This window comes from Orbicella faveolata, unplaced genomic scaffold, assembly GCF_042242905.1.
Source record: "Orbicella faveolata isolate gen_17 unplaced genomic scaffold, um_ofav_v1 contig_24, whole genome shotgun sequence".
NCBI classification, from domain to species: Eukaryota; Metazoa; Cnidaria; class Anthozoa; order Scleractinia; family Merulinidae; genus Orbicella; species Orbicella faveolata.
The window spans coordinates 8,534,391-8,560,119 of record NW_028301552.1 but is presented as its reverse complement, the minus strand read 5'-3'; the positions used below and the strand labels follow the sequence as shown (position 1 = coordinate 8,560,119).

General features: G+C 39.3%; 2 protein-coding genes and 1 pseudogene across 2 annotated transcripts; 2 read left to right on the top strand and 1 right to left on the bottom strand.

The window, feature by feature from the left end:
• Positions 1-4,275: 4,275 nt before the first annotated feature.
• LOC110055268 (uncharacterized) lies at positions 4,276-6,796 on the top strand (annotated as a pseudogene).
• Positions 6,797-10,151: 3,355 nt separating this feature from the next.
• LOC110055283 (polypeptide N-acetylgalactosaminyltransferase 2-like) lies at positions 10,152-23,640 on the top strand. Its single transcript, XM_089291598.1, has 15 exons — positions 10,152-10,485; positions 10,705-10,898; positions 12,380-12,478; positions 13,234-13,301; positions 14,096-14,161; positions 14,645-14,766; positions 15,615-15,702; positions 16,169-16,256; positions 17,005-17,108; positions 17,764-17,890; positions 18,662-18,754; positions 18,961-19,044; positions 19,716-19,845; positions 20,149-20,268; positions 20,689-23,640. Exons 1-15 carry the CDS (start codon positions 10,279-10,281, stop codon positions 20,836-20,838), a joined length of 1,740 nt encoding a protein of 579 aa, XP_089147724.1. The 5' UTR covers positions 10,152-10,278; the 3' UTR covers positions 20,839-23,640.
• A 952-nt stretch (positions 23,641-24,592) lies between these two features.
• On the bottom strand, positions 24,593-25,294 carry LOC110055263 (large ribosomal subunit protein uL30m-like). The gene has a single exon (XM_020761646.2). The coding sequence runs from the start codon at positions 25,273-25,275 to the stop codon at positions 24,892-24,894; it is 384 nt and encodes a 127-aa protein (XP_020617305.1). The 5' UTR covers positions 25,276-25,294; the 3' UTR covers positions 24,593-24,891.
• Positions 25,295-25,729: the final 435 nt, after the last annotated feature.

Here is a 25,729-nt window from a genome sequence, read left to right as displayed (position 1 = left end):
ATAATGCGCCGTTTACTTTGTCAAGCACCTAAAACAGACTGAAACAGCCCATACTAAACGTATCAGTTGTTGCGTTAACACCTCCTAGATTGTCTTTCTTTACGAGGTTTTTCCAACGTTGATCTTAGCGGCCATCTTAGGGGAAGTGTTACGGTTTGCCATGCCGATGTGCACATCTGTGTCCACAATCGTCATTTATACATGTCAGTTGTGAAATCACTCCTATATGTTGGGGCTTTTAAAATACGATATGTGCCTGCTTAATTACAAATGAATCAAGCAGGATGCTTCTTTATAGTACGTTTTTTTTTTAAACACTTTCAAGCCACGGTTATCCGTAAGGGTTTTTCTGCAAGGATGTTTGGCTAGCAGTGTCCATGATGAGGTTGTTGCGCACTTAATGTACCAGCCTTGAAAGGGAAAAATGTCCGTTTTCCTAATTGTAGAGAAAACAAGGTGAATGGTTTGCCAAGGTGCCTTTCAGACAAGTACAGTTTGCAAGCTCGACAACCGCAATTCACTCTGCAGGAATTTTTTTTCTTCACTTCTCTTTTGCACAATTTTCTTTTTCAGTCACCCTCCGTTGCATGTATTATTTTTGTTTTTTCCTGATCCCCCATCACTTTTCTCAGTGGTCCGTGCCTTAGGAGCTGAGGTCAAGGCGGATTTATCATGAGTATCAGATGTGTGACATGTTGTCACACACTAAGTTGTTTTAGATGCTTTAAGCAGCACCCCGCCCCCAGATCGAAATGTATAAACGACAAGAAAACCCTCTCGCCGGTATGCACGTGCTCTGCGATCACTTGATTTGTTTTCGCCCCTGCTGAAGGGAGGCCAATTTTACGTCTACCTAATAGCTCAGACACAAAAATTTTGTTCCTAGAATTTTTTGCTTTTTTAACATACCAAACTGTGACGATAGGTTTTTCCTGCAACACTGTAAATTTTGGACTGAACGGACACTTGAACTGACAACTGGGGGAATCTAACTCTTGGAGAGCACTGCTTGGACGCTAAAGAACGGTTGGGACTACTTCGCCTATTGCTCCGTAGCAAAACCTACCAATACTCGAAAGCACTCTTTAATCTACGATTACTATTAGTTTTAATTTTAGGGTGTTTTTCCAAATTTTCGCGTAACGACATAGCTTTTTACTGTCTTACAATCCTCAGTTTCTCCCTGCCTTGGAAACTCTTTATTAACCCTTTAATTTGACGCTCAAGTGGCCATATACGGCCACTTAATGGTCGTGCTCTTTGTACCACTTTGGCTTATACGCATGCCCGGAATTGAAATTTTGCTCAGTTTTGTGCCTAATCCTCGAAAAATCTCTCCTTTTAGTAAAAAAAGCTTTCTTAGCAAAACTTAGGCTTATTTAGCGTTATGGCAGCTAAAAAACCTGACTGAACGGTTAAAAACGGTATTGTTTGGCTAAAGTTTGGTATTCAAAGGGTTAAACGACTGAAAACCTGGAAACTGTGAAAACAATCAGGGCATTGCGAGATGGTTCGCGCTGACTACAAGTGAGCACAGCGCGCAACAGTGGAGGCTGCCTTATACATTTTTCATGATGCTTGAATAGGCATTCTTGCTTTGGTGTCTGGAAAACCCGAATAGCGAATAGTCGCAAATAGCGAACAGCGAATAGTCCCGAATAGCGAATAGCGAATAGTATGAATAGTGCGAATAGCCTCGAATAGTGCGAATCGTGCGAACAGTCTCGAATAGTGACGAATACTGGCAAATCGTAGCAAATAGGGTACCCAATATCTAGCAGTCAACCTCGCAGCATTTCCCTCTGAAAAGCACCGACGCTTATCAGGACAAAAGGTGTTTCTAAACGTAATTTCTTCCGTTTTAACCACTGCAAAAGCGTAAATACGTCTTTGTTAGGTTATCCCTGTGTCTTCTGTTTTCTTGATGTCGGGGATGGACAGCCCTAGCTTGAGTCCGGATAAGAAAAGGTAATAAATTCACTGAAAGTCTGTTGCTTATTTGGATAATTACTTGACGCAGGATATCGGATCTAAAGCGGTAACTATTGACGACTATTCGTCACTATTCGCCACTTTTCGCGACTGCTCGTCACTATTCGCACTATTCGAGACTATATTCTTACTATTCGGGACTATTCGCTATTCGCGACTATTCGCTATCCGCTATTTGGGTTTTCCAGACACTTTTTTTGCTTTGCGTGAAGCGTGAATTAGGCTTTATTTTTTTCCGTGATTCGTGAATTTATATTTTTCCGTCCTCGGGAAACTGGTTTTCGATTTTTCCGTGATCCGTGAAATATGCATTTACTTACGCGTGATTTGTGAATCAACGACTTTGGCGGGAATGATTTTCACATTTTTGGAGATTTTAGCGTCATTAAAGCTCGTAAACTACGCCAAACTAGATGTAAAACTGCCCATTCGATGCCCTCAGTTGCGAATGGAGGACTGACAACTAACCGCTCACCATTCGCTGGTGGCAAAACAACCAATCACAATCAAGAATTCTCGATCCACCACAAGAGTATATAATCTCAAAAAAAAAAAAAAAATACGCCAGTTGCGGGGTGTTACCGAGCATTGGTCTCCATCACTCCCTGCTATCGGCAACTGATGAGATCCAGAAGGATCGAAATCGCGGTATTCCCTGAACGACAAGGCTACAAGCCTCCTATCAAAAGATGGACTATTAACAGTCTCAAGAAAACCTGTCAACGTCGCAAATAAAGGCAATGACGACCAAATGCGGAGCTGGATGAACAATCATAGGAAGAACTCCTGAATTCAGAGCTCACCTAAGCAAAACCACACGATATCATAAACAACACACAAAACAGTCCACAGACTTACCCGTGAACATTTACATTTGCAGTGCCAGAACGAACAAACTGGAAGGACAAAAGGCTCGATGAAACTGATGCAAGAAACATGAGAACGTCTCTCTGAGACAGACTTATAGCTTTCCACAAAGAAAGCTACAGCTATCTCTGGCGAAGCCAGACGAAGATAAATATGATACCTGTGATAAGGAGCAGCATTGAACAGTTTATCAAACAGGTGGGCCCGGCGTAATAATACAAAATGCAAGTAACCAACATGTTTACGGAATATTTCAAACTTTGTCCCTCCAGAGCTAATAATTAGAGAGCTTAAAACATATCTTGCAATATAAATATATGGGCCGAAGTAAACTAGCACGTGGAAAGAAATAAAGGTGTCAAACTCTACAGATTATACGCGGATAACAGCGGAAACCACACAGAACTGTATCAGTGACCTCTAACAACTCTACTCTGGTGAAATGTCCTCCCAAAAAAAGGCAGTAAGTGCCATTCAGAAACAAGTGTGGTGCAAAAAAGGTCGTGAGACTGAAATTAAGAAAAATATACTAATGTCAAGAAGCGTAGGAGTCCGCCCATGTGCGGCCTCTCACCCTTGTTTAACACTGGCATTTAGTCCAAAATAAACCATTGCTTAACGAAATATTCAAAGATCCCCTATTGTACCATACAAAAGGGGCAAATCCTTAAAGACATACTAGTTCGAGCAAGACTTTTAAAGCGGCCATTACACGTGGATAGGAGTTGCGTAGGCCTGTCACACCATTGTTGTCACTTGTATTTTTATGTGAACCATTATTTAGCCTTTGCATTTTTACGTGAAACGTGATTGCTTGCTTTTTTTTCTGAGAACGTGAAGCTGTTTTTCAAATTTTTCGTGATGCGTGAAAAGGCCAATTTCTTATACGTGAAACTGTTTTCAGAAGAGGTATAGGGGACCCTTACAGTAGACCATCTGTGCGCGCTGTGTTAAAACACTTGCACTTAATGCAAGTTTCCAATACAATTGAGCTACCTTTCCTGGTCAAAAAGTTTGACTCATTTTCTCAATTTTGTTTTAGTAATAACAGGACTGAGTGGAGTTCAATTCGCTCGGTAATTATACTTGTGAGTGGACTCCAATCTGTTACTCATCGCATGTATGACAGAGGCCAAAGAGTGTCTGCGCAGGCAGCTCTAGAACAGGTGGTCGCTTTCAAAAATAGGAGGTTTGAAGACTATAATGAAAGATTGTGAATCGAAACTGGACCTCTCATAGCAAGACTGAGCCCCCTCGGGTGATTTAAAGCAAGAAAAACAATTCAGTGTGTGACAACATGTCATACACCTGATACTCATGTAAGAAATCCACCTTGACCTCAGCTACTAAAATAAATCAGGGAATGAATAGAAAGACAGACGCAACTGAGATTACTTGCAAGAGGTTAAAGATAGCTTGGGTTACAGAGTCACTTGAGCAGCGCAGACTAAGCATGGTTCTCAAATCGGTTTTCGCTTTCTCAGTTCTTTTCTCGTTCACTTATTGTGAAGGCAAACCTGAGAACTGCAGTGAGACACGATGCAAGCTTTCGCCAGTTGGAGAAGGTTTTGCGTCTGAATTTCGCAGCAAGGCTTCCGAGAAAGGAGTGAGATTGGTCTACTTAAATTTGAAAATTGGTAACGATAGCTACGATCCACTGGAGTTACAAGATGAGTTTCTTCCACACAGATGGGTGTGGGCTAGCAAGATCACCGAGCCCATGCTAACTTTACCCGACGATTACGATATTTTATCTCTGGGTCTACTGAAGTATCAAGTGGGAAGCATGGACGTGCAGTTGGAAGGTCAGCCGAGTGGATGCCTTGCCAACTTAAACTCAACATGCCAAAACATGGCCGTTGGAAGAATGTTGTTAGAAAATGTAACAATGGGCAGCTCTGATGCGCTGTCACACAAGACACACGAGACACAGATAGTGTGTGTTGCAGTCATCGAATACAATGAAATTGACGGCTATCACTGCTGTGGTAGGCATAAAGGACCCAATGGCCCTTCTATTCTGTGCGATTTAACTGTTGCTAGCAGCAAGTGGGAAGGCGTGGTTAATGGAATCTTAATTACGTTAATTGTGTTTATGTCATTTTTCATTCCGGCCCTTCCTCTAGCACTACCAGACTGTTTTTTTAGTCTCCAAAACGAGTGTGACAAAGAAAATCGCTTTAAACAAAAGCACAACACTGGAACGGCAGGTCAACAAAACAACTCTAAAACGGCAGGCGAGTTAGAGAACAACACTGGAACGCCAGATCAACAGAACAACCGCCAGACAGAGGTAATACCATTGTTAAGTAGCCCCAACAATGTCGAAGGTTCAGTTGCGGATAACAATGAAAAAGACGAGCCAAATTACGCGAGAAATGAACACAATCAAAGACAGGAGGAAAGCAAAATGATTCCTGTAGATGACTCAAGTCCAATGATCTTTTCAACTCTTTTCCTTGGATTAGCCATTATGTGGCTTTGTATTTATCCATGCGTCTTTTACATTCAATTAGGACTTTATCGTACGCTGAAAAAAACGCATATTAATGAAAGTATTAAAAAACATGTTTCGGTTTGGGACGTATTCAATCGACTGTTTCTGTTTGTCACGTTTGATGGTGAAGAAAAACCTCTGGATATCTTTCTCGTTGTCTCATTAGCATTTTCGAGTTTTATACCAGTCTTGTTTTCAAGATCTGAGGATTTCATCATCAAGGAGGGGATAATTTGTTGCGTGTGCCGGGAGTATAGCATAAAGGAGAACACGTTAGTCTTACCGAGCTCAGATCGACGTTCTGTGGGTGATGAAATACGTCGTCATTTAAAAATACTTCATCATTATCTCTGCGTTCTCTGCGGTGCATTGCACGAGCTAGTTGTTTGTGATTGTTGTTCTTGCACGTGCCAAAATATGCGTCAAGCATCACGATTGATGCATTCAATTTGCGTTTTGCTTCGTTTAGTCTCTATCCCCGTCACACTACTTCTTAGAGTTGTATGCGGGGCAATCTTTTTTTTCTGTTTTCTTATCTTGTCGCTAGCGGCAATACTTGTGTATTCGCCGTTTGTGACCCTCCTTGTGTGTTTGTCTCTAAAAGCTGAACAACTTGGCGATATTCTCGAAAAGGTTCCGCTGTATGTTATGGTACTGAGTTGTATTCTGCTTGTAATATTTTTGTTGTTATATTTTGCTGCTTTACTCTTAGCTAACTTTATAACGTTATTCAGTTTGTGCAATTTTATTTTAAATACTTTAGTATATTCAATTATGGGAGTAGTTCTTAATGTGGGAATTGTGACACCCTTTGTTGCTCTCTTCCTCGTGGTTACAACAAATTTCTATCTATGTTATGCTAATATGCCGAACAAATGTAAGGAAGTAAAGAAAATGATTTTAAAATGGCAAAAAGAATTACAGATTAACAGCAGTGATCCCGAGGGTACAATCCGAACACAATTATTTTGGTTTGTCTGTGACAGGGTATTGCCTATAAAATCTGAAATCTGCCGGATGCTTCAGTCGTAATATGGATTTGATTTTAACGTTTTTGTTTGTAGCAGTATATTCAATTGCTGTCTTTGGAAATAAATATAATGTTTCGGTTGTTTTCTCGACCATCTATGTGTTTTTCAGTGGAGCAATTGCAGCATTGGTTTTAAAAGGACTGACAAAGGGGTATAAATTCATGGGCTGGGCAAAAATAAAAATTGAACGAGAAGTAGAGATGGCGGTCACAGAGTATAGAAACAGTACAAACACAGATGTAAGGCCGGAAAGAGCAGATAATGTATGATAATAATTTTGCTGTAACATTAGGTAGCATGAGTAAAACTAAGTCCGATTTGTGTAAGGAAAGCGCACTTTTATTCAGTGTAGGACAAAGCATTGTATGACTTTGGATTAATTCTAAATAAAGATCCGAAACCTGGCATACGTTTGGGAGTTAACATCTCTTTCTTGTAGACCTCCACAGCCGTAGTGAGAGGAGCGACCGTCAAGATAACTGGAATTGAAATAAAGTGTGTGACCGTAAACTGCTATCTTAACAAGTTTAAAGCACGATAACTTGTTTTGTACCGGGAGAGGGGTACTTCCTTCTATGGGCTATATAGGTATGTGCAGCCCGAAAGGATATGGTTTTTCAGCCGTTTTGGTCATAAACAGGCTACGATTTTGGCCATTTTGGTCATAAACAGGGATGGTTTTGCTTGCACACTAGTCGTGAATTGGGTATGTTTTTTTTTCAGAAGAAGCTACTTTTTCATCATTGTAGGTCGATAAGACCATGAACAAAAGCCCTTCAAAATGCCTTAACATCGGTCTGAACTAGGTAGCTTATTGTAAAGCAGGCTTGGAACATGTAGGGTATTGACTAAAGGATCAGGTCATGAATATGGTATCAAATTTCCGGTCAGGTCAGGAGGGAGGGTGCGTCTCCAGGGAAAACACTGGTCGAGTCATCACTGCCAGTGTGACGGTACGTTTCACTTAGTGTGAGGTCACACTGGCAGCGATGACTTAATCAAGAATCAACAATGGAAAACAAAAGAGTCGCTCCCTCCCTCCTGGTTCAGGTCATAAATGGGGAAGGGAAAATAGCAGATTTTGGTCATAAATAGGGTAAGCGTTTTGGGAAGCGGGCCGCACACCAACACTCAATTTTTCTGGGAGTACTCCCTTCGGGGGTTATTTGTAATACGACTGAGTGGGGTCCGATTTGGTCTGCAATTAAGATACTTGGCAAACTTAAGGATTTTGAGGGTTGGAGCTGTGCTAGAAGCGTTCAGTCGGGTTTTTATTTTCCTATTTCGAGGGAAACTTCTTATTTTGAGCAAGAGTGAGCGCAAATGAAGATTGATTGATCGGAAAACAAATTATAGCGGAGCTCCGGCGGCCCGAAGGGCCGCCAAGCGGAGCCCCATACTCATATAGGAAAGAAAAGGAAACCCATGAGTTGATTTCTCATGGTTGACATGGCTAGCGGTGCTGCTCGTGGGCGCGCACGCACGACGGCGACGGACTAGGTTGACAGAGACATGCAGCCTTGGTTTACCGTGTACCTCTTTGATATTGGACATCCATGTTATGATCAATTGACACTTGTCAACACAAGGTATCCGCTGACCAGTATCGCGGGCTCAAGTTTACAGCCCATCGAAGTTACTTGTTTTTTTTGACGTTGACCGCTGACCAAGTGCTGGTTTTCGATTGGATCGAGGACTGATGTCAGGTTAACTTGTTGAAAACAGGGCAGGATTGTTCGGAAGCCGGTTAACGCTAACCCACAACTAAAAGTCAACGGAATTATAACTTTTTCCTCTATACAACTGTTTTTTGCTGCTTTGTTTTGCTTATATGGCCAAACAATATACAGAAAACCTCAACGCAAGGTTACAAAACTCAAATCCAAATTCTACCTTATCCTGGGTTAGCTTAATCGGGCTCTGAAAAACCCGGCCCAGGAGCTGTGCTTTTAGGCTGGCCTAAATCTATATATTAGACAAATGTATGGAAAATTGAAAACGCGAGTGAACGTAGCTTCATCGCTCACATTTGGCTAATGTGATCCTTTGCCTAGCCTGGTAACTTTGCCATTCATAAATCGTCTAGTTTCCAGTTTATTAACTGAAAACTATTGGGAGTACCATCGGATTCTCATACAAACTTGACAAATGTTGCCTACCCGTCAAGATTGCTTCCTGAACCGTAATAACGCCTGTCAGGATAAATTATAATTATGAATCGTTGTCGTTTCAATTTCTGATTCTTATCCTAACATAGTATAATTAACAAGCCGAATGTGGTTTAGCGTTGTCTGTACCCTTATCGACAACGAGTACGCGTCATAACAGTGGTCAAAATATTGTGGACTCAATAGGAGCCTCGTGAGTCCACAACATTTTGACCACTGTGATGACGCGTACTCGTTGTCGATAAGAGTACAGACAACGCTAAACCACATTCGACTTGTTTTTGCCACAATATCAACTAATAAAGAAAGTTTTTTTTTCAAGACCGCGAGCTGAAAAAGGCATTGCGTGACACATTTACGCGAGCAGCGTTGTCTGAACGCTCATCGACAACGACAAATTAGCAAATTAGATTGCGAGATTAGTAGAAATTTTGGTAAAAATATAAATAGAACGTAGAGAGAAGGATAGACTATTAGGGACTGTGCAATAATTACCTGGAGAAAGGGGCGGGGGGGGGGGGAGGGGGCTGAGAAATGGGTGAAATATGCCCCAAAACTAAGTCATACCCCTCTCTCATTAACGGCAAAAATTAATTGCAAATATTAAGGCTACCCCCCCCCCCTGCCTTCCCCGTTTAAAAAAGTCTCCTCCCATTGATTCCCTCATACCTAGTTTACTTGTTGGAGTTCTTCCTCCGGTAGAAACATCACTTCAAATGACTCTTGTATTGCTATTAAAATTTCAACAGCTGGGGTTTTTCATTCTGCTAATTAACTATGATGCCATGTGTGCTAACATTGGCATCTTTTTTTTTTGTTTTTTTTTTGTTTTTCATTGAATAACATTATAGTGTTACTTTTGCAACTTTTAATTAAAGTTTCCCGTTTTATTAAATCCTAGTGCAAATAAAGTAGCACTGTTTTAACATATATAACAGAGGCATTCCTTTCCTACTGCATGACAGATAGGAAAACAACAGTTCATAGATCAGAACACCTTAGAGTTGATAAATTTGTCACTTTCATTCCAATGTTAGCTTTATATTTGAACTCTAATAACTCTTCCACTACTTTTCCAGTTTGCAAAAACGAATGAAAAAGTAATGCCCCCCCCCCCTCCTGTATGTATTAAATTTTACATCCATTCCCCCTCTCTCTTGTTGTCATTTTCTTCTATGCGCCACCGCCTCTGATTTTCCAACAACCCCCTCCAGGTAATTATTGCACAGTCCCTTACCAGAAACAGAAGCAGAGTATTAAGAGGATTGGTGATGACTTGTGCTTTGTTTTATTTGTTTTTTTGTTCATGGCGGCTGGCGGTTGAAGTCTCCAAGATTATTTTGAACAAATTACAAATCACGGTATTCCTAATTTTCAAATTATTTACTCCATAGGCGCCTCATCCATAAATGTTATTGACAAAGCAAGGAGCCGTGCTGAGAGAGAACCGGCCCGAGGTCCTGACATTACGGGCAGGATGCAATGGACACCTGTTAATTCGGTTTTGTAGCGCTGCTAAGAAAGTCAGGTCCCGCAATCGAGAAATCTGATTGGTGGACTCTCTGAACAGACTTTTCATTTACCTTCCTTATGTATTGCCTGGTTACCTAGGCATCCCTTCAGCTTGGCAAATGTGGCTTCCACGTCGGCATAGCTAACCCATTTATATGAAGTGTTACCGAAAATGTTTTGATGGTAGTAGTCTGTTTGAGTGTCAAACGAAATGAAATTGCTGAGGCGAAGGAAAACAATTCTAGTTATTTTAGTAGCAATATGGCTTGGAGGAATGATTTATTTTCTAGCTCCTTTGACCGGGTCAAAAGACGATACGCGCTCTGAGAGCTTCGATAGTCTGAGAGTTGGTGACGATGATTTTCAAGAGAGGCGTTTTGAGCAGAATAGCAACAATAGAGACACTTACGATGACAATGTAAGTTTGAAGAAAGTCTTGTGCTATAAGTTGATGTCATTCATTTGCAATATTTTGTAAATCTTATTCGGTGTATTGTAAAGCTTACTCTGTCAGTTAAGGAATCGACGTGACGCTTTTATGAGCTTACATGTAATTGATGGAAGAAATCTTCAAATCGTTAATACCTTTTATCATTCAGCGTTGTTTCCAACTAATCTAATTTTTCTTTTATTTTAGAATGAATTAGTTGGGATAAGGGGAAATTCAGATGAAATAGATAGTCGTAGGATAGAAGATTTCGACGTAGAAGGCTATTTAGCAGTCACCAGGGTTAAGAAAGGCGATGACGCTTATGCTAGTAATGCTTACAATCAAGAAGCCAGCGACAAGGTTCCTTTTGACAGGGATGTGCCAGATGTCAGAGCTTCACAGTAAGTGAACAATATTTTAAAATATTTTTAATTATAATAGTTTTGCAAACATTGCTTCATTTAGTAGTTACACATTAAGAAATGTCCGTTTTGTACTGCTGAATGATTGTTTTTGCCATGATCGTGGCTGGCTGGCAAATGCTGCAGCATTTGAAGTCATCTGGACCTCAGAGGTATTTTACAATTGGTAATTGACTTGAAGTGACAGTTCAAGGTCTGCTGGTATCACAGTATCACAGAACTGCAGGGGTAAAGTCTGCATACAAGCCAAGGGGCCCATTAGGCTGGAGCTTATGCCACGTTCTGTTGCATGAAGCAACTAGGAACATTTTTACTTCCCCCTGGCTGGGATGCTATTCCATCACAGGATAACCCCCAGCATTAAATTTTCCAGTGCGCATTTGAACACTTGGGTGGAGAGGGGCACTGTGAGAGTTAAGTGTCTTGCCCAAGAACACAACATAGTGTTCCCAGCTGGGGTTGAACCCGGCTAGCTCGATCTGGAGTCGAGTGAACTAACCATAAAACCACCATGTCACAGAACTGCCATTTGAAACAAAATTGTGTCATCACACTGGTCTGACTAGATTTTTATCTGTACCAACTGACCACCAGCAATAGAGATAAGACTATGACGTGATCCAGAGTTGCCATCACAGTGAAACTCCGCTCTTTGGACACTCGCTTATAAAGAACAGTTTTCTAGGTGACAACTAAAAAGCTCATATATTTTCTCTTAAATTAGCCTGCTTAATACAGACACCTGGATGATGTGGACACTAGTCTTTATCATGTCCCTTTGGTGTCCGTATTAACAGGGTTCCACTGTATTTCTGATAGTTGAGGGTCCTTGGAACCCCCAGTTCCAAAGATTTGGGAGTTCTTTTTGCTTTTCAGGAGTCCTTTACCTATTACTAAAATTTTTCGAACTCTTTTCCTGCGTGCCAGGGACCTACATGTACTTTACCAAAAAACTGTACGTTCTTTTCATTTTTTGTGCCTTTAAGATGCACACCTGTGTGTTAATGGGGACTCTGTATCAATGCATATTTGTAGCAACAGTAAAAAAAAAAAAAGAACATTTACTGATAGACCAGTTGACAGTTATATCATTTATTACAATAACATCATCATCAACAAGGACAACAACAGCAATAATGTAATGTTCAACATGTGTCTTTTCAAGAAACATCTTATTCCATACGTGCAACCCCTCTATGGAATAAAGTTTTCTTGGCTTGCATCCCCACCCTCCCCACCCCACTGGAAATTCCACTTTGCCTTTTGAGATCTCCAGCCTACTGGAATAGCACAATGACTGTCCAGGAGTTGGTTACCGGTAAATATGAATCTTCTGGATTTTACAGTCTTTTATTAGGCATGCCATGTGGTTGAAAACACACTGGAAAATGCAATACCAGTATCAATGTGCAATGTATGTCCATTTTGGAACAAATCATTTATTTTGCCTTGTTTGCCAGGTGCCAAGAGAAAACATGGCAGACTGATTTACCAACAACGAGCATTATTATTTGTTTCCACAATGAAGGCAGGGCTGCTTTACTACGGACAGTTGTAAGGTACATTAATTTTTTTTATTTTATTTTATGTACATGTATCAGTATGTTTTCCCTTCAGTTTTGTATAATAATGTCTACATTATTTACACTTGTAACTAAAAGGAATTGTGGAATTGGTGCAGTTTAAGAGTGATAATCCATGGGCCTACATGTACATGTAGATGTACATCTACATTAACATATGTATACACAGTCTATGCCCTATTAATGTGTAACAGGTGCTGGAAAGAGTCATAATTGTATTACAGTGGAGCCTGTATGTAACGGCCACCCTTGGAACTTGAGGAACTGACTGCTTAATACAGGTGGCCGCTTACATGTAATACAGGATCACTAAAAATACTCCTGGGTGTGGTCTAATGTCAATTTTAATGGCGGATCTACAAAAACACTTCATGCAAGGAAACAGTAGGACAATCAACACTATTTCAAGCAATCAATACTTAAAAACAAGGTTCAGTTCCGACTTACAACTTAATGTTCAATATACTGTAATATACGTAACATTGTGTACTAAAAGTACTGTGCAATCAAGTGTCCTCTACATTGTACTCTTCTACGGTATACAGCACTGTATTTCTGTGACTTAAAGTTCACAACAATCTCTTGAACATGAATTTTTTTTGAAATTTATTTACATGTAGCGTTCTATAATAATTATTGCTGTGAACATTTTGATTTAGGAAGTCTGCCTGAGGACATCATCATCAAGTCCAAAAGGTGCAGGTCTAATGATTCGTGTTTTATTTGTACAGTTCCCTCAAGAGAAGTCCATCCAAACTGTTAAAAGAAATAATTCTTGTGGATGATTTTAGTGATAACCGTAAGTTAATTTTTAGCATCGTTCAGTTCCATAAAATATCCATACTCCCCCCACAGAAGGGATTGGAATTTCCTGGGGGGTGGGAGGTTCTGTAAGACCAAAAAATTCAAAGAAATGTATGAAGCTCAATCAGAATTTCCAGAGGGGTGGGGGGGGGGGGGCATTTAGCAAAAATTCCCTTCTGTGGGGGAGGTATGGATATTTTCTGGAACTACACATTTCGGTTCAGGTTAGAGCTTTGGCCAGGGTCGATGTGCATTGTGCTTTTGGGCACAGGGATAATTTTTTAAAAAAATGACCATACAATATATTTATAGGCATTTAAAAGTCTTTACTTTCACAATGCTTCTCAATCCAGGATGAGCAGAAATATTCCAAGTCACCTCATTCTACAGAAACCAAGATGCAGTAAGCTCTGACCAGCTGTATGGGCGAATGGCATGATACAGACTTTAGTTTACCTATTTTGTAAGGTCATTTTTTTAAAACTATCTTTGTGCTTCTTGTTTATAAATGATTGAATGTGTAGCCTGATAATTATTAGAGTCTGAAAGTAATAAATTAGGTATAACTCTCATGCATGGTACATCTAGTTTGTATCAGGCTATACAGCAACCAAACACATGTGCCATCTTCTACTTTGTGAGTAGAAATAAACAGATTGAAGTAGTTATCCTGGCAACTGCTATAGAGCTGATCTAGACTGACTATTGAGGCTTGCATAAACATTGTATTTATTAATAGAACTTTATAATACATGTATTTTGGAATAATTTGTTTTCATGTCCTTCTAGCTGATGATGGAAAGGTTCTTGCAAAACTTCCTAAAGTGAAAGTTCTTAGAAACAATCAAAGAGAAGGTGGGCGGCACTTAAGCTTATTAAGTTTTAATTTACAGTTAATTGTGTTTATTAGAGAGATGTCCATACCGAAGAGGTACATTCAGGGAGTATGTGAATTCTTGTTCCTTTGAGACCAAGTGAACTGTCTGTAATACAGAGGTGTCCACAGTAAGAAGAGGCTGGGCAGCTCAATCATCTACTGGTTAAGGAAAAGGAGACATATTGAAAGCTACATGTATGTAAGAGTATACATGTAGCCTATGAACAGGCTGGCTTGAAGGGTCAACATCTGATCGTGGCTGGAAGGGCCAAGAGAGACTGGCTCAGAGTGAAGTGGCTGAGCAGAAAATTATGATTTTTTTACTTTCGTTTTACATCTCAAATTTGAAATATTCATCACATTAAATTTTTATTTCTACTAATACATGTAGTAATTAGTCAGAATTAATATTATGTTATGTGTCTATGAGACATTAGTTAATATGAGTTTTAATAATACAGGTCTGATGCGATCACGTGTGCGAGGTGCAGATGAAGCTAAGGGAGACGTGCTGACATTTTTAGACAGTCATTGCGAGTGTAATAAGAACTGGCTTGAGCCACTTCTGCAAAGGATTAAGGAGGTATTTCCTTTATGGCCATTGTTGTTTAGTTATTGTTTTGAAACCTACAATCTTGGACATGATAACACGGAACAATTGACCCCTCCCCCCCCAAAGCAATGATGAAGGTGCAAAGGAGCAAAAACGTGCCATTTTGACATCATTAAAATTGGGGAGGGGGGGGGGGGGGGGGGAGAGGTGGCCCAAATGTTCCATTTATTTTTTCCAAGATAATAATAAGGAACAATAGACCCCCTTCCCCCTAAAGCAATGATGAAGGGTGGAGGAGCAAAAATGCGCCCTTTTGGCATCATTGAACTTGGGGGGAGGAGTGCTCCAAATGTTCCATTTATTTTGTCCAAGATTGTAGGTGATGTTCAGTTGTAACTACTTTTAAATTTATCTCTAATAACATCTTTTTTAAAGAGGAAATTTTCATGTAACATAATAGTCACCAGCTTGTCAATTGAATAAATTTACAATTACATGTATGCTGTACATAAATTATATAACAAACATACATGTATAGAATTTGAAAATTATGAGACGTAGAGTATATCCTTCATTGTACAACATTGTTGTTTGTAAATATACCTCCTCACTCCATAGAATTAAGAAATTCTCTACAACCCAGTGACAATACACAGAGTAAATTAAATTATTTTTCGTAGCATTTTTCCTTAGAAGAGAGAATTAAAAAAAAAAACTTTTAATTTATTGTAGATCCCTTTCTAGCAAAAATGCAGATTGCTACTTAACAGTATTGTTGGAAGTATATGAAAAAAATGTATTCTAAGCAAATGCAAGAATGAATTGTAATCTTGATATTTATAGTTTGAACATTGTCATTTCTGCATCAATTTTTTTAGGATCGGAACATGATTGTTAGTCCAATCATTGATGTGATTAACATGGACACGTTTGATTACCTTGGATCATCAGCAGATCTCAGAGGAGGTAAGCACGGTTGATGCTGACAAATTTATTTGATTTCATATTCCATTCCATTCCATTTTCCAATTTGTCTTCCTTCCCCCTACATTTCTTTTCCATTCCATTACTTTCCATTCCTCATGCTGGGGTTTCATTAAATATTTTCAGCAGGCAAGTGGTTTTCACTGGCAGACAAACCTTTTTGAACTGAACTTGTAATCTTTATATTAGGGGAAGCTTCAAAATAGTAGCAGCTCTCATAGGCTGCTATTGTTTTATTATTGTTATGCAGCAGCTGTTATTGTTTTCGGGCTAGAGGCATTGTTTCAGTCTGTTGTTCATTCCATTGTCACCTCAAAGGGTGTCAAACCATTCTTGTGAGGCAGGCAGGCAAAATCATACTCACAGACAGTTCATTTGCCTGCTGCTTGGCCCCAATGAAACCCCTGCTCATGCTTTTGTATGTGACAGTTTTTTTGCATTTCTTAAGGATTTGGTTGGAACTTGAACTTCAAGTGGGATTTTTTGCCAGCAAATGTCCTTGCAGAACGATCAGGCCGACCAACGGATCCCATCAGGTACATGATTAAGTATATGCAATGATCTTGAACAGTTGAAAGCAAATATTTTTACTCTCATTTTACTTGGTAACAGAAGAGAACAAAGACCACGCCAAGGACATCTACATGTACAGTACAGTACTGTAATATACGGGTATATAATTTCTGAACTCAAAATGTGACCAACTCCCTGTTGTCCCGGTAGCTCAGTTGATTGATCACTGCACCTACATGTACGTGTATATTGCATGCATTTAAATCCACCTGGGTACCAGCTTTTTTTTGTTTTTTGTTTTTGTTTTTGTTTTCATCTGCCTAGTATTAATTGATTATAAATAAATGTTTGTTTGTGGTGGTCAATATGCTTAGCTATGCCTAGCTAGTTCACTGGCATGCCACTTGAACCGAGAGAAACAATATTTCAAATAAACAGAATACTGGGCTTAAAAATACTAATTGGCCAGAGTCAGACCATTTGGCTATTTACAAGCTCCGTCGAGGAGTAAACCAGGGCCTACTGAGAAACAACTCCAGCTAAGTGGTCAGAGTGGGACTTGAACCCAGGACCTCTGGATTTCAAGTCTAGATCTGAGGCGCTAACCACTCAGCCACTCTGCCTCCGCATTTATTTAGTTGTGTGCATACTGTACATGTAAACAGCTCAGGATAATCTGTATTGAATTCTTTTTTTTTTCACAGTTAAAAGTCAATTTGATATTTCATATGGCTACATGTACTTTCCTGAAATGTACTGTTTTCTCTGCAGAACTCCTGTGATAGCTGGAGGGTTATTTTCAATTGACAAGAAATGGTTTGAAAGAATTGGCAAATATGACATGGATATGGACATCTGGGGTGGAGAGAATCTAGGTCAGTTTATCCCATTTGATGATCTGTGTGCACAACAGTGAATTCCTCCTGACTCAATGTATAGCCACTGTCTGCCTCTAAATTGTTGTTCCCTCTGTAGATGCAATTTGCCTTTGCATGTATACATGTAATTGTCCATACTTCCTCCTAAGAGGGAATTTCACATAAGAATTCCACCTCCTCCTACAAGTACAGTAGGTAGAATTTCCAGTTTTCGAAGACCAAAATGACCCCTTCACCTCTCTGGAATTTGTGAGCGTATTACGTACATGTTTACATGTACATATCTTCAGTCCCTTGGGAAAAATTCATTTTGTCAATCAAGCTTGTTAAAGCTATTGTGTATACACTCGAAACACTAAGCCATCTGCTGTTTCCACTGCTGTGAAAGTTCTGTGTACAGTATGTCAATTGCTTGTAGGATATCACAACAAGAGGCATTTACTCAGTAAGACTGCATACTGCACATTTTCACGAGATTTGTGTACATGATTCAAAGTATAGTTAAATCAATATACAACACTTACTGATTCAGTCAAGAACTCTTTAAGTATACCATTGTACTGTTAGTATCTTTTCAGGTTACGTTGTCACACAGTATACTGATTATCTGTCATGATTTTAAGAAGGTTTTTATCTCTTGTTATTTGCACAGAAATCTCCTTTAGGACCTGGCAGTGTGGAGGAAGTATGGAAATCATTCCTTGTTCAAGGGTTGGTCATGTGTTTAGAAACAGACATCCTTACAAATTTCCTGGAGGCAGTATGAATGTCTTCCAAAAGTAAGCAAATGATGATTGATTTGACATTGTCTTGGTGACTGATCAGGCCACGTTAGAACATTAGGTTTTATACATTAATCTACTGTGAACAACATGCACAATGTACATCATTAATATGTCCTAGTATCCAGATACAGAGCTACGTTTGATGTTAGGTAGTAATTGAACCTTGTTACTCTTACAGTGCTTCTCTCCACCCAGGTGTATAAATGGGTACCTGTTGAATTTAAAGCTGGGAGGTAACCCTGCAATGGACTAGTTAGCATCCCATCCATGGGGGGGGGGGGGGGAGGGGGGGAGGAGGGGCAGAAGGGAAGGGGGGGATAGAAACACACCTAGTTGCTCAGTGCTGTACAGAAACTGTGATAAGCTCTGGCAGTATGGACCGCTTGAACTGATGCAGACTTGACCTTTTACAAATAAAATAACCCTTGATGTAGTATATCAAACATGAGATCTCAACAGTGTTTCATCGGGATATCCAAATGCCGAGAAGGGAGTTGAAAATATGAGGCGTAGCGGAGTATTTTTGATGAAATTTGAGGTGTTTGGGTTGTGATGAAACACTGTCTTGAGTGTCTGATATATCTTCTCAATCGAAACAAAATTAATGAGTAAATGGAGAAGTAAAATTGTCAAAATCTATGCTAATTAAGGCCAGGTATCCAAACCTACTTCCCTGCTGTGATTTTCTCTGTTTTAACTTGATGAATTATTAAATGAGTTTGAGAAAAACAGATACTGATTCTGACTATTTGTTTTAATTTTTAGAAACACAAGAAGAGCTGTAGAAGTTTGGATGGATGATTATAAAAAGTTTTACTATGCAGCTGTGCCATATGCCAAGAACACACCCTATGGAGAGTGAGTTGATTATTCTTGGGGGGGGGGGGGGGGGGAGGTAAAATAAATTGTTCTTTTTACCCTAAGGGACTACCATTATCAAAGTTGAAAGGAGGTGTGGAATTTAATCATCATCGATTAGTGTAACCTATGATTTGGACAGAATTATTAACTACAGTAGGCAATGCCAAGACCCTCACTTTCTTGGTTTCCTTTTTTTCCAACAGTATTCAAAGCCGACTTGAGCTTCGCAAGAAACTTAAGTGCAAGTCTTTTAAGTGGTATGTCCAGAATGTGTACCCTGAGCTAAGGTAAGTTTTCATCAACAATTGTTTCAGTGTTAGTAGTTATATAATGCAAAGCCATCTGACTACATGTAACTATCCTTGCACAGTTTTATTGGATGATCGAGCTGGCAGTACCAGTTGTGTATTGATAAAGATCGTTGAGTGTACACAATAAAATTTAATCTGGGCACCCTCTATGATAATCATGTCAAAAGTCATATGATAAATAATTGAGAGTAAGAAAAATAAATCCATTTCACGCATTCAAGTACAGTATATTGTTCAGAAATTATAATTATAAAAGAAAATCATTTTGATCAATACTGGATGGCAAGTCCTGTTACCAAAGATTGTTTTAAAGGAAATGTGAGGCAAATTTACACCTGTAGCTCGGGGAGTTACGCAAGGTCACATTTGTGTATTTGACAGTAAGAAATAAAGTAAAGTTTAAAAACAATTACAGTAACTACAGCAAGGGTATAGCCAGGGGGGTCCTGGGGTGCCCATGACCCCCCCTTTTGTAAGCCCTTTTTTGAGCAAACCTACAAAAGTTGGCAAAAATGTCATGACAATCTGCTGAGTACCCTCACTTTGACACAGTATGACCCCTCCCCCCCCTTTGAAAAATCCTGGCTATGCCCCTGTACAGTGTAATGAGAAGGATGAGCAACTGATGTCCTTGATGTTGTCCTTAGAGTTCCAGAGGATGATGAGACCACAGCATTTGGAGAAGTGAAGCAAGGAAAAGACTGTATGGATACCCTTGGTCACTCTAATGGGGGTACTGTGGGGCTGTTTGAATGTCATGGATCTGGTGGAAATCAGGTCAGCTAATAATATAAGAAAAGTGCAATTTGAATACATATTCGTGTACACTCACTGCAGTTGTACATTACTGACTGAGATGTTTTACAACTGGAAGCACATGTCAGGTAGAAAGTTGGGTTTCTTTTAAGCAGAAGGAAGCTGATTTAACTCTTGTGGGAAATTGTCATGCCAAAACTTGCAATTGCACTGAATTGTGAAACTACCGGGTATTACTCAAATTATTGAGAGTTTTAAATTATAATAAATTTTATTTCATTATTGATTATTGCATTTGTTTTTCTCATATTACAATCATGACAGCTGTGGAATTTTGTCAAGAACAAGATGTTAAAACATGACATGTTTTGTCTGGAAACCGCTAGCGAAGAAGATGGTACCCCTGCTTTGTTGCGAGATTGTGATGAAAATAACTCCAATCAGGTACTCAACATTACTCAGTGTAACATTGATTTTATCATCTGGACAGTGAATAACAGAGGATTAATTGAGTGACATTCGTTGCCACACAGAGAAGTGAAATACACATAATTGTGGACATCCGGCTGAAAATATCTATTTTGTCATGTAATAACACCTGACATGTTTGAATCTTTACAGTGAGAACAGATTGCTGCTGCTGAATATTTGCCTCGTTCTGTTTAAATTGCATGTTTATTGACCTCAATTCTGCTTCAGTCCATAAACACATGTGCAAAAAACTTGGCCAATATCCAACCATCTAGACTTTTCCACTTGGCCCTAGGATCAAGTTTGATAATGTTGCTTAGGAGTAAGCAAGCCAGTTTTCTCTTGATTGCATACTAACATGTTTTCATTCTTCTAATTTACTTCACTTTACAGCACTGGGAGTATGACAAAGGATCTAACCGGATTAGGCATGTTGGCTCGGGGAAATGCTTGGACAGCAAAGATCAGAAAGAAAAAGGACTTATTTTAAATTCTTGTAGTGATTCTTTTACTCAAAGCTGGGCATTTGAAGTGACCCTCTAGCAGAGGTGTCAAAAATTTTGTACAGCTTATTAAGATACAAGTTTTCAAGTTTTGTACATGAAGTACAGTTATGTATCTGTTAGTTCATCCTGTTGTTGATATAAGAATTAGCTGGTAAAATATTTTTATATAGGGCATCTATAACTGATTTTGCATACAAAATTTACATAAATAATATTGTGTTTTATTTAAGAAAATTTTAGTTGAACATAAAACAGTTTTTTAAATTTATTGCTCATTCTTTTACCATTCACTTTTCTTTTTCTGGTGTAAAGAATTTTTTGAGAAAATTGAAAAAGATGACTGGTGAAGAGATCATGAAGAAAAAGCATAGGTGTCTGTTTCTCGAAGTACTTTTATTGCACGCTAGGGAAGCCTCATTCTTTTGTGCCTGGACACTGCTTGCAGTTTGTTTGTTCTCTTCTACGTGCATGGGCTGAGGAACTTTTATCCTCCTGGACATAAATGAGAAAAGGCTGTGTGGATGAGAAGGGGCTGAGGGGAGATGAGATCATGCCTGCAGTACTCTTGTCTCATCCGCTTATATCTTTTCTTGTCATAAATGCTTGCCCTATAATCACTTTCTGATTTATGAGACAAAAACAGACTTCACTTGTTGCAGTGTCACTGATGTGCAGCACCTGATGGGTCACGCTCAGGTAGACATCAGTGACACTTATCCATTCTAAATGTATTTTAGATTGATCCTTATCATTAGTATCAAACTCTTAACAGACGATGAATCATATATAATTATATGAGGTGACTAAACAAATCACAAGTATATGACATTGGAAAAGGAACACCTACTGTACAGAGTGTTTTGGTTATACATATAAAACTACAATGGGCGACAAAAGTAGTTGAGACACTTTAAGGAAATGACGCTTTTCGATATTTAAGCACTGGTTCTATTTTATTTGCATCTAATGTTAATTCTCTGATACCCCCGCCCCCCCAATTCAATATTGTGTGTGGGCGCTGTGGTCTGTGTAGTCTAAGAAATGGAAAAATCAACATTGTTTGGGGAGGAAGGGGGAAAAAATGTCCTAGACACTTGAAAATTGAATTTTACTGCCAAGTGTCTCAACACTTTTGTCGCCCATTGTAAGCACATAACCTGTAAAAACACAAACCACAGACCAAGGGTGCATATGAAAACAAGATGTCAATGAATGTTCCTTCAATTGTGTATAATTATGTATTACTAGGTACTGTTTCTTACTGAATGATTCATTGTCAGTTGAATATGAGAACTCAACAGTAGTTAAATTAAGTGCCTTAGTGGAAGCTTTGTTAAGCTGACACCTTTGCATCCAGAAGAAGTGTCCAGTTCAGAGAGATATTACTGCACCTTGACTAAGAGGGTGCATGAGGACTTGTTACTGTAGACTTCTCCATTCACTTATAGGAAAGCCTGTTAGTGGAGATTCAACTAATATATTAAGGAAATAATATCATCACGATAGCAAATTTGTTGTATAATTAAACAATGGTTTACAAAAAAATATTTTTAAATTCCCATCCTCAGGTAATTCATTTGTAGCCCTCTGATTGGTTCACTGAATCGTGGTTACGAGCCATAATTTTATACCTTTGTCTGACTTACATGGAAGTGCGGCAAGTCCCGTTTATCTGAAAAAGTTTTGGTGGTTTAGAAAGTTCTGTCAAAAATATCGGAAAAAGATTTCGGGAGTTTTGTGGTGCCATTACATGGTAAGTACAAGAAATACTGTAATGGGCAAATTTCATTCCCAAGAAACAATAAAATTGTTAGTAGTCTTTCACTAATAAGTCACGTAAACAATTAAATTCCTGATCCCACCATGTTAACTGTACAAGGCATGTTATTTTCCGCTAGGCTATTGTTTTAAGTCTTCCAGAAAACCACTCTTGTTTGTCACAATTTTCCAGAATTTTAGACTACTTCAAAGGATATTGTGCAAAAAATATTTCAGCATGAAACTCTGTTTTGCTCTTTTTCTTGAAGTGCTCTATTCAACCCTAAAAGTGAACAACCCACAACCAATATTTTACACCCTGTCACACCATCACTTTGTGTAGATCATACTGAAATGTCCTCATTATCCAGTCAATTGAATTTAATATGACTACTTATTCCATTTGGTCTTGTTGGATACAAGATGATTATCTCAGTGCCACTTGCCTCATTTGTTATTTATCACCTCATATCCAATGCAGACTCAGGACTGGAGTAATTTTATTGCAGTTATTATCGATATATATTGTCAAGTTACAGCTTATGTAAATAATCTATTAATATGTAATTAATAAGTAACATTGAGTGAAGTAAGACATCAGTCTTGTCGAGCTTAATCATCAAACACAGAGTAATGAATTATTCACTTCATGTGTACTAGAGGAAAATACACCACTTATGTCTCACTTTAATACCTGGTTAGTTATTGGTTATAGTAACTCCTCTCGCACATTTCTTGGATGTTGATTGGTCATATCAAACAGAACTAGACAAAATGCCTTCCAAAATTAATCAGAACCGTGAGGTTCTGTCAGAAAAACAGCTGGAGATTTTAAGCAGAATTGGTCAGTTCTACAGTGCCAGTAGTCTCCGCAGCAGCTGTTTTTTGCGTGACATCCCAAAAGGCGGCTGCAGAGGAGACTACAGTGCCAGTGGCTCAGTGCATCACCGTAGTTCAGTTGGGGGAGGGGGCAGGTGAATGGTACTAGTCTTCATCAGGGGTTTAAAACTGTGGTTTTGGTCTCACCCATGGAATCTTTTAGAGTTGCTTGTAACGAAATAAAATGCCGTAAGTTATTCTCTGCTGGTTGCTGTAGTCGTTATATAATTAACATGATCATTTCTTGGTCTGTCATAAAAAAAATTATTATAATGGCATTTTTATAGGGTCATAACAGTCTCGAGTGTTTACTCATGGCTAAAGTTTTCCTAAAAGCATCCCTACCACTTGTACATGGGAGTCTCTCCCAACCTCATCCACCAGTTTCAATCTTCAGCATGGATATCTGATGTTTTTGACCATGATACCTTAAAATTTTGGCACATCTTTGGTGTGAGCTTCACATGAAATGCACTTTGATTGATCAGAATCCTGCTGTAAGAACATCTCTGCTGTCCTCTCTGTCAGGACCAGGTGCTGTGCTTGATCTACATGTATACTGCGAAGACTATGCATTGGCCAACATTCTCCCAGTATAATAAATATATTAACTAAGTAAATTACAATATTTAGAGAATAAGCCTCATCAGCCCTAGCTGGTTTTCATGCAGGTCCTCTATTGTGGTTGAATTGGAAATTGGAAATGTTGGTTTTCCTGGAGGGAGGAAAACCTGAGAACCCAGAGAAAAATCCTCGGAGCAAGGCTAGAACTAACAACAAACTCAACCCACGTATGGCACCGCGCTGAAATCGAACCCAGGCCACATTGGTGGGAGGCGAGCGCTCACACCAGTGTGCCATCCCTGCTCCTAGTTGCTCTACAAGGTTGTTAAGAGCCAGCTGCCAGTTAACTTCACTGGATGAAAGAGAACTTAAAGCTGACTCGCATTTCACACAAGGAGAATTAGACTTGGGAAAACTTTGAAGCTACCAAGGGCAGAAAAGCCAGCTGAGCTTGTTAATGAGCTAGCTGAGTGTTTCCGTAGTTACGTCTCCGGGTTAACAAGAAAAATTAATTATTCAGTTATCATGCCACTGCTCTTCTCTCCAAGACATGGGTATTAACAAACAAGAATAAAGAAAGCTCCACAAACTAAAATACCACAGTAGTTTTACTTTCACAAGACAATAATTATTATTCTTCCATATCCTTGCCAAACAAACTGTTCAGTTACATACAGTAGCGATCTGGCAATGTGAGTTTTAAATTGTTCGATTCCTTGTGTGGACTCTCCATAACATATAAGCTATTAAAAGTAATCAGCAAAACACACATCACTGCGGTAGGTCTCTCCCGATTATTAACATCCAAATAGCATGATTATGCTACTCATCGCCACATAACATGATGATGCATTGTTCCTGAGTAGATCCCTTGTTCCAAATATCGTATTCATTTCCTTCGCCTTTCCCAAATGGCCTGTTTCCTTCTCTTGTGGATCATTTCTTTCATATCGGGGTTATTTTCAAGAAATTCCTTGAACTTGTCCAGATGGAAGTGTCCGTTTTGTCTGAGAAACAACCCCTCTTGTCCATTTCTTTGCCCCTTGGTTGGATCTTCTTCAACAATTTCCACAGGTTTGATCTCCAGGAGATGTTTTACAGATCGTAAGGCGCCATTTACTGTCGGTATGTTCTTGTGAATTATAGTTTGGTGCAATCTACTAAATCCTAGAGCCTTAATTGTTCTCTTTTCCCACCAAGGCCGGCCGATACAACTTTTGACCTGAGTTACGGCGTGAAGCTTCTGCACAACTGTCTTCGCCTTCGAGGCCATGTTGGAAAGGCGCTTTGTGGTAAGCGGCTTCTTGTCTAATGATTAGGTACGTTATGTACGACGCTGCCTCGCATTTGCTGTGGTTAAGTATACACCACACAAGCAGAATAATTAGCGGAACAAAACGTTATTTTGTGTGTGACAAGCGGTCGGAAATTTTAAAATCTCTCGCGCCGGCTGCTCGGAGGTGAATAGTACTTGCTAATCACCTCCGAGTTAACCAAGCAAAGCGCACGAAAAGCACTATTCACTTGTGTGGTATATACTAACACCAGATAGTGGTCAGAACGGGACTAGAACCCGCGACCTCGGGATTTCAAGTCCGGCGCCTTAACCGTATAACCACTCGGCCACGTTGTCTCCACTAAGGGAATACAAAAGGGAAGATTTCCGCTAAATACAAGCAAGCGAACTAGGAGATTTCAGGGATAACTGCCGGATAAGTAAAGATTAC

What these genes read in the sequence shown, in the direction of transcription:
- LOC110055283 (XM_089291598.1), top strand. Translation starts at nt 10,279, where the DNA reads ATGAAATTGCTGAGGCGAAGGAAAACAATTCTAGTTATTTTAGTAGCA. An exon ending in CCAGATGTCAGAGCTTCACA is followed by an intron (nt 10,899 to 12,379) that starts GTAAGTGAACAA and finishes CTTGTTTGCCAG; the next exon opens with GTGCCAAGAGAAAACATGGC. An exon ending in AGTATGAATGTCTTCCAAAA is followed by an intron (nt 17,891 to 18,661) that starts GTAAGCAAATGA and finishes TTTAATTTTTAG; the next exon opens with AAACACAAGAAGAGCTGTAG.
- LOC110055263 (XM_020761646.2), bottom strand. Translation starts at nt 25,275, where the DNA reads ATGGCCTCGAAGGCGAAGACAGTTGTGCAGAAGCTTCACGCCGTAACT.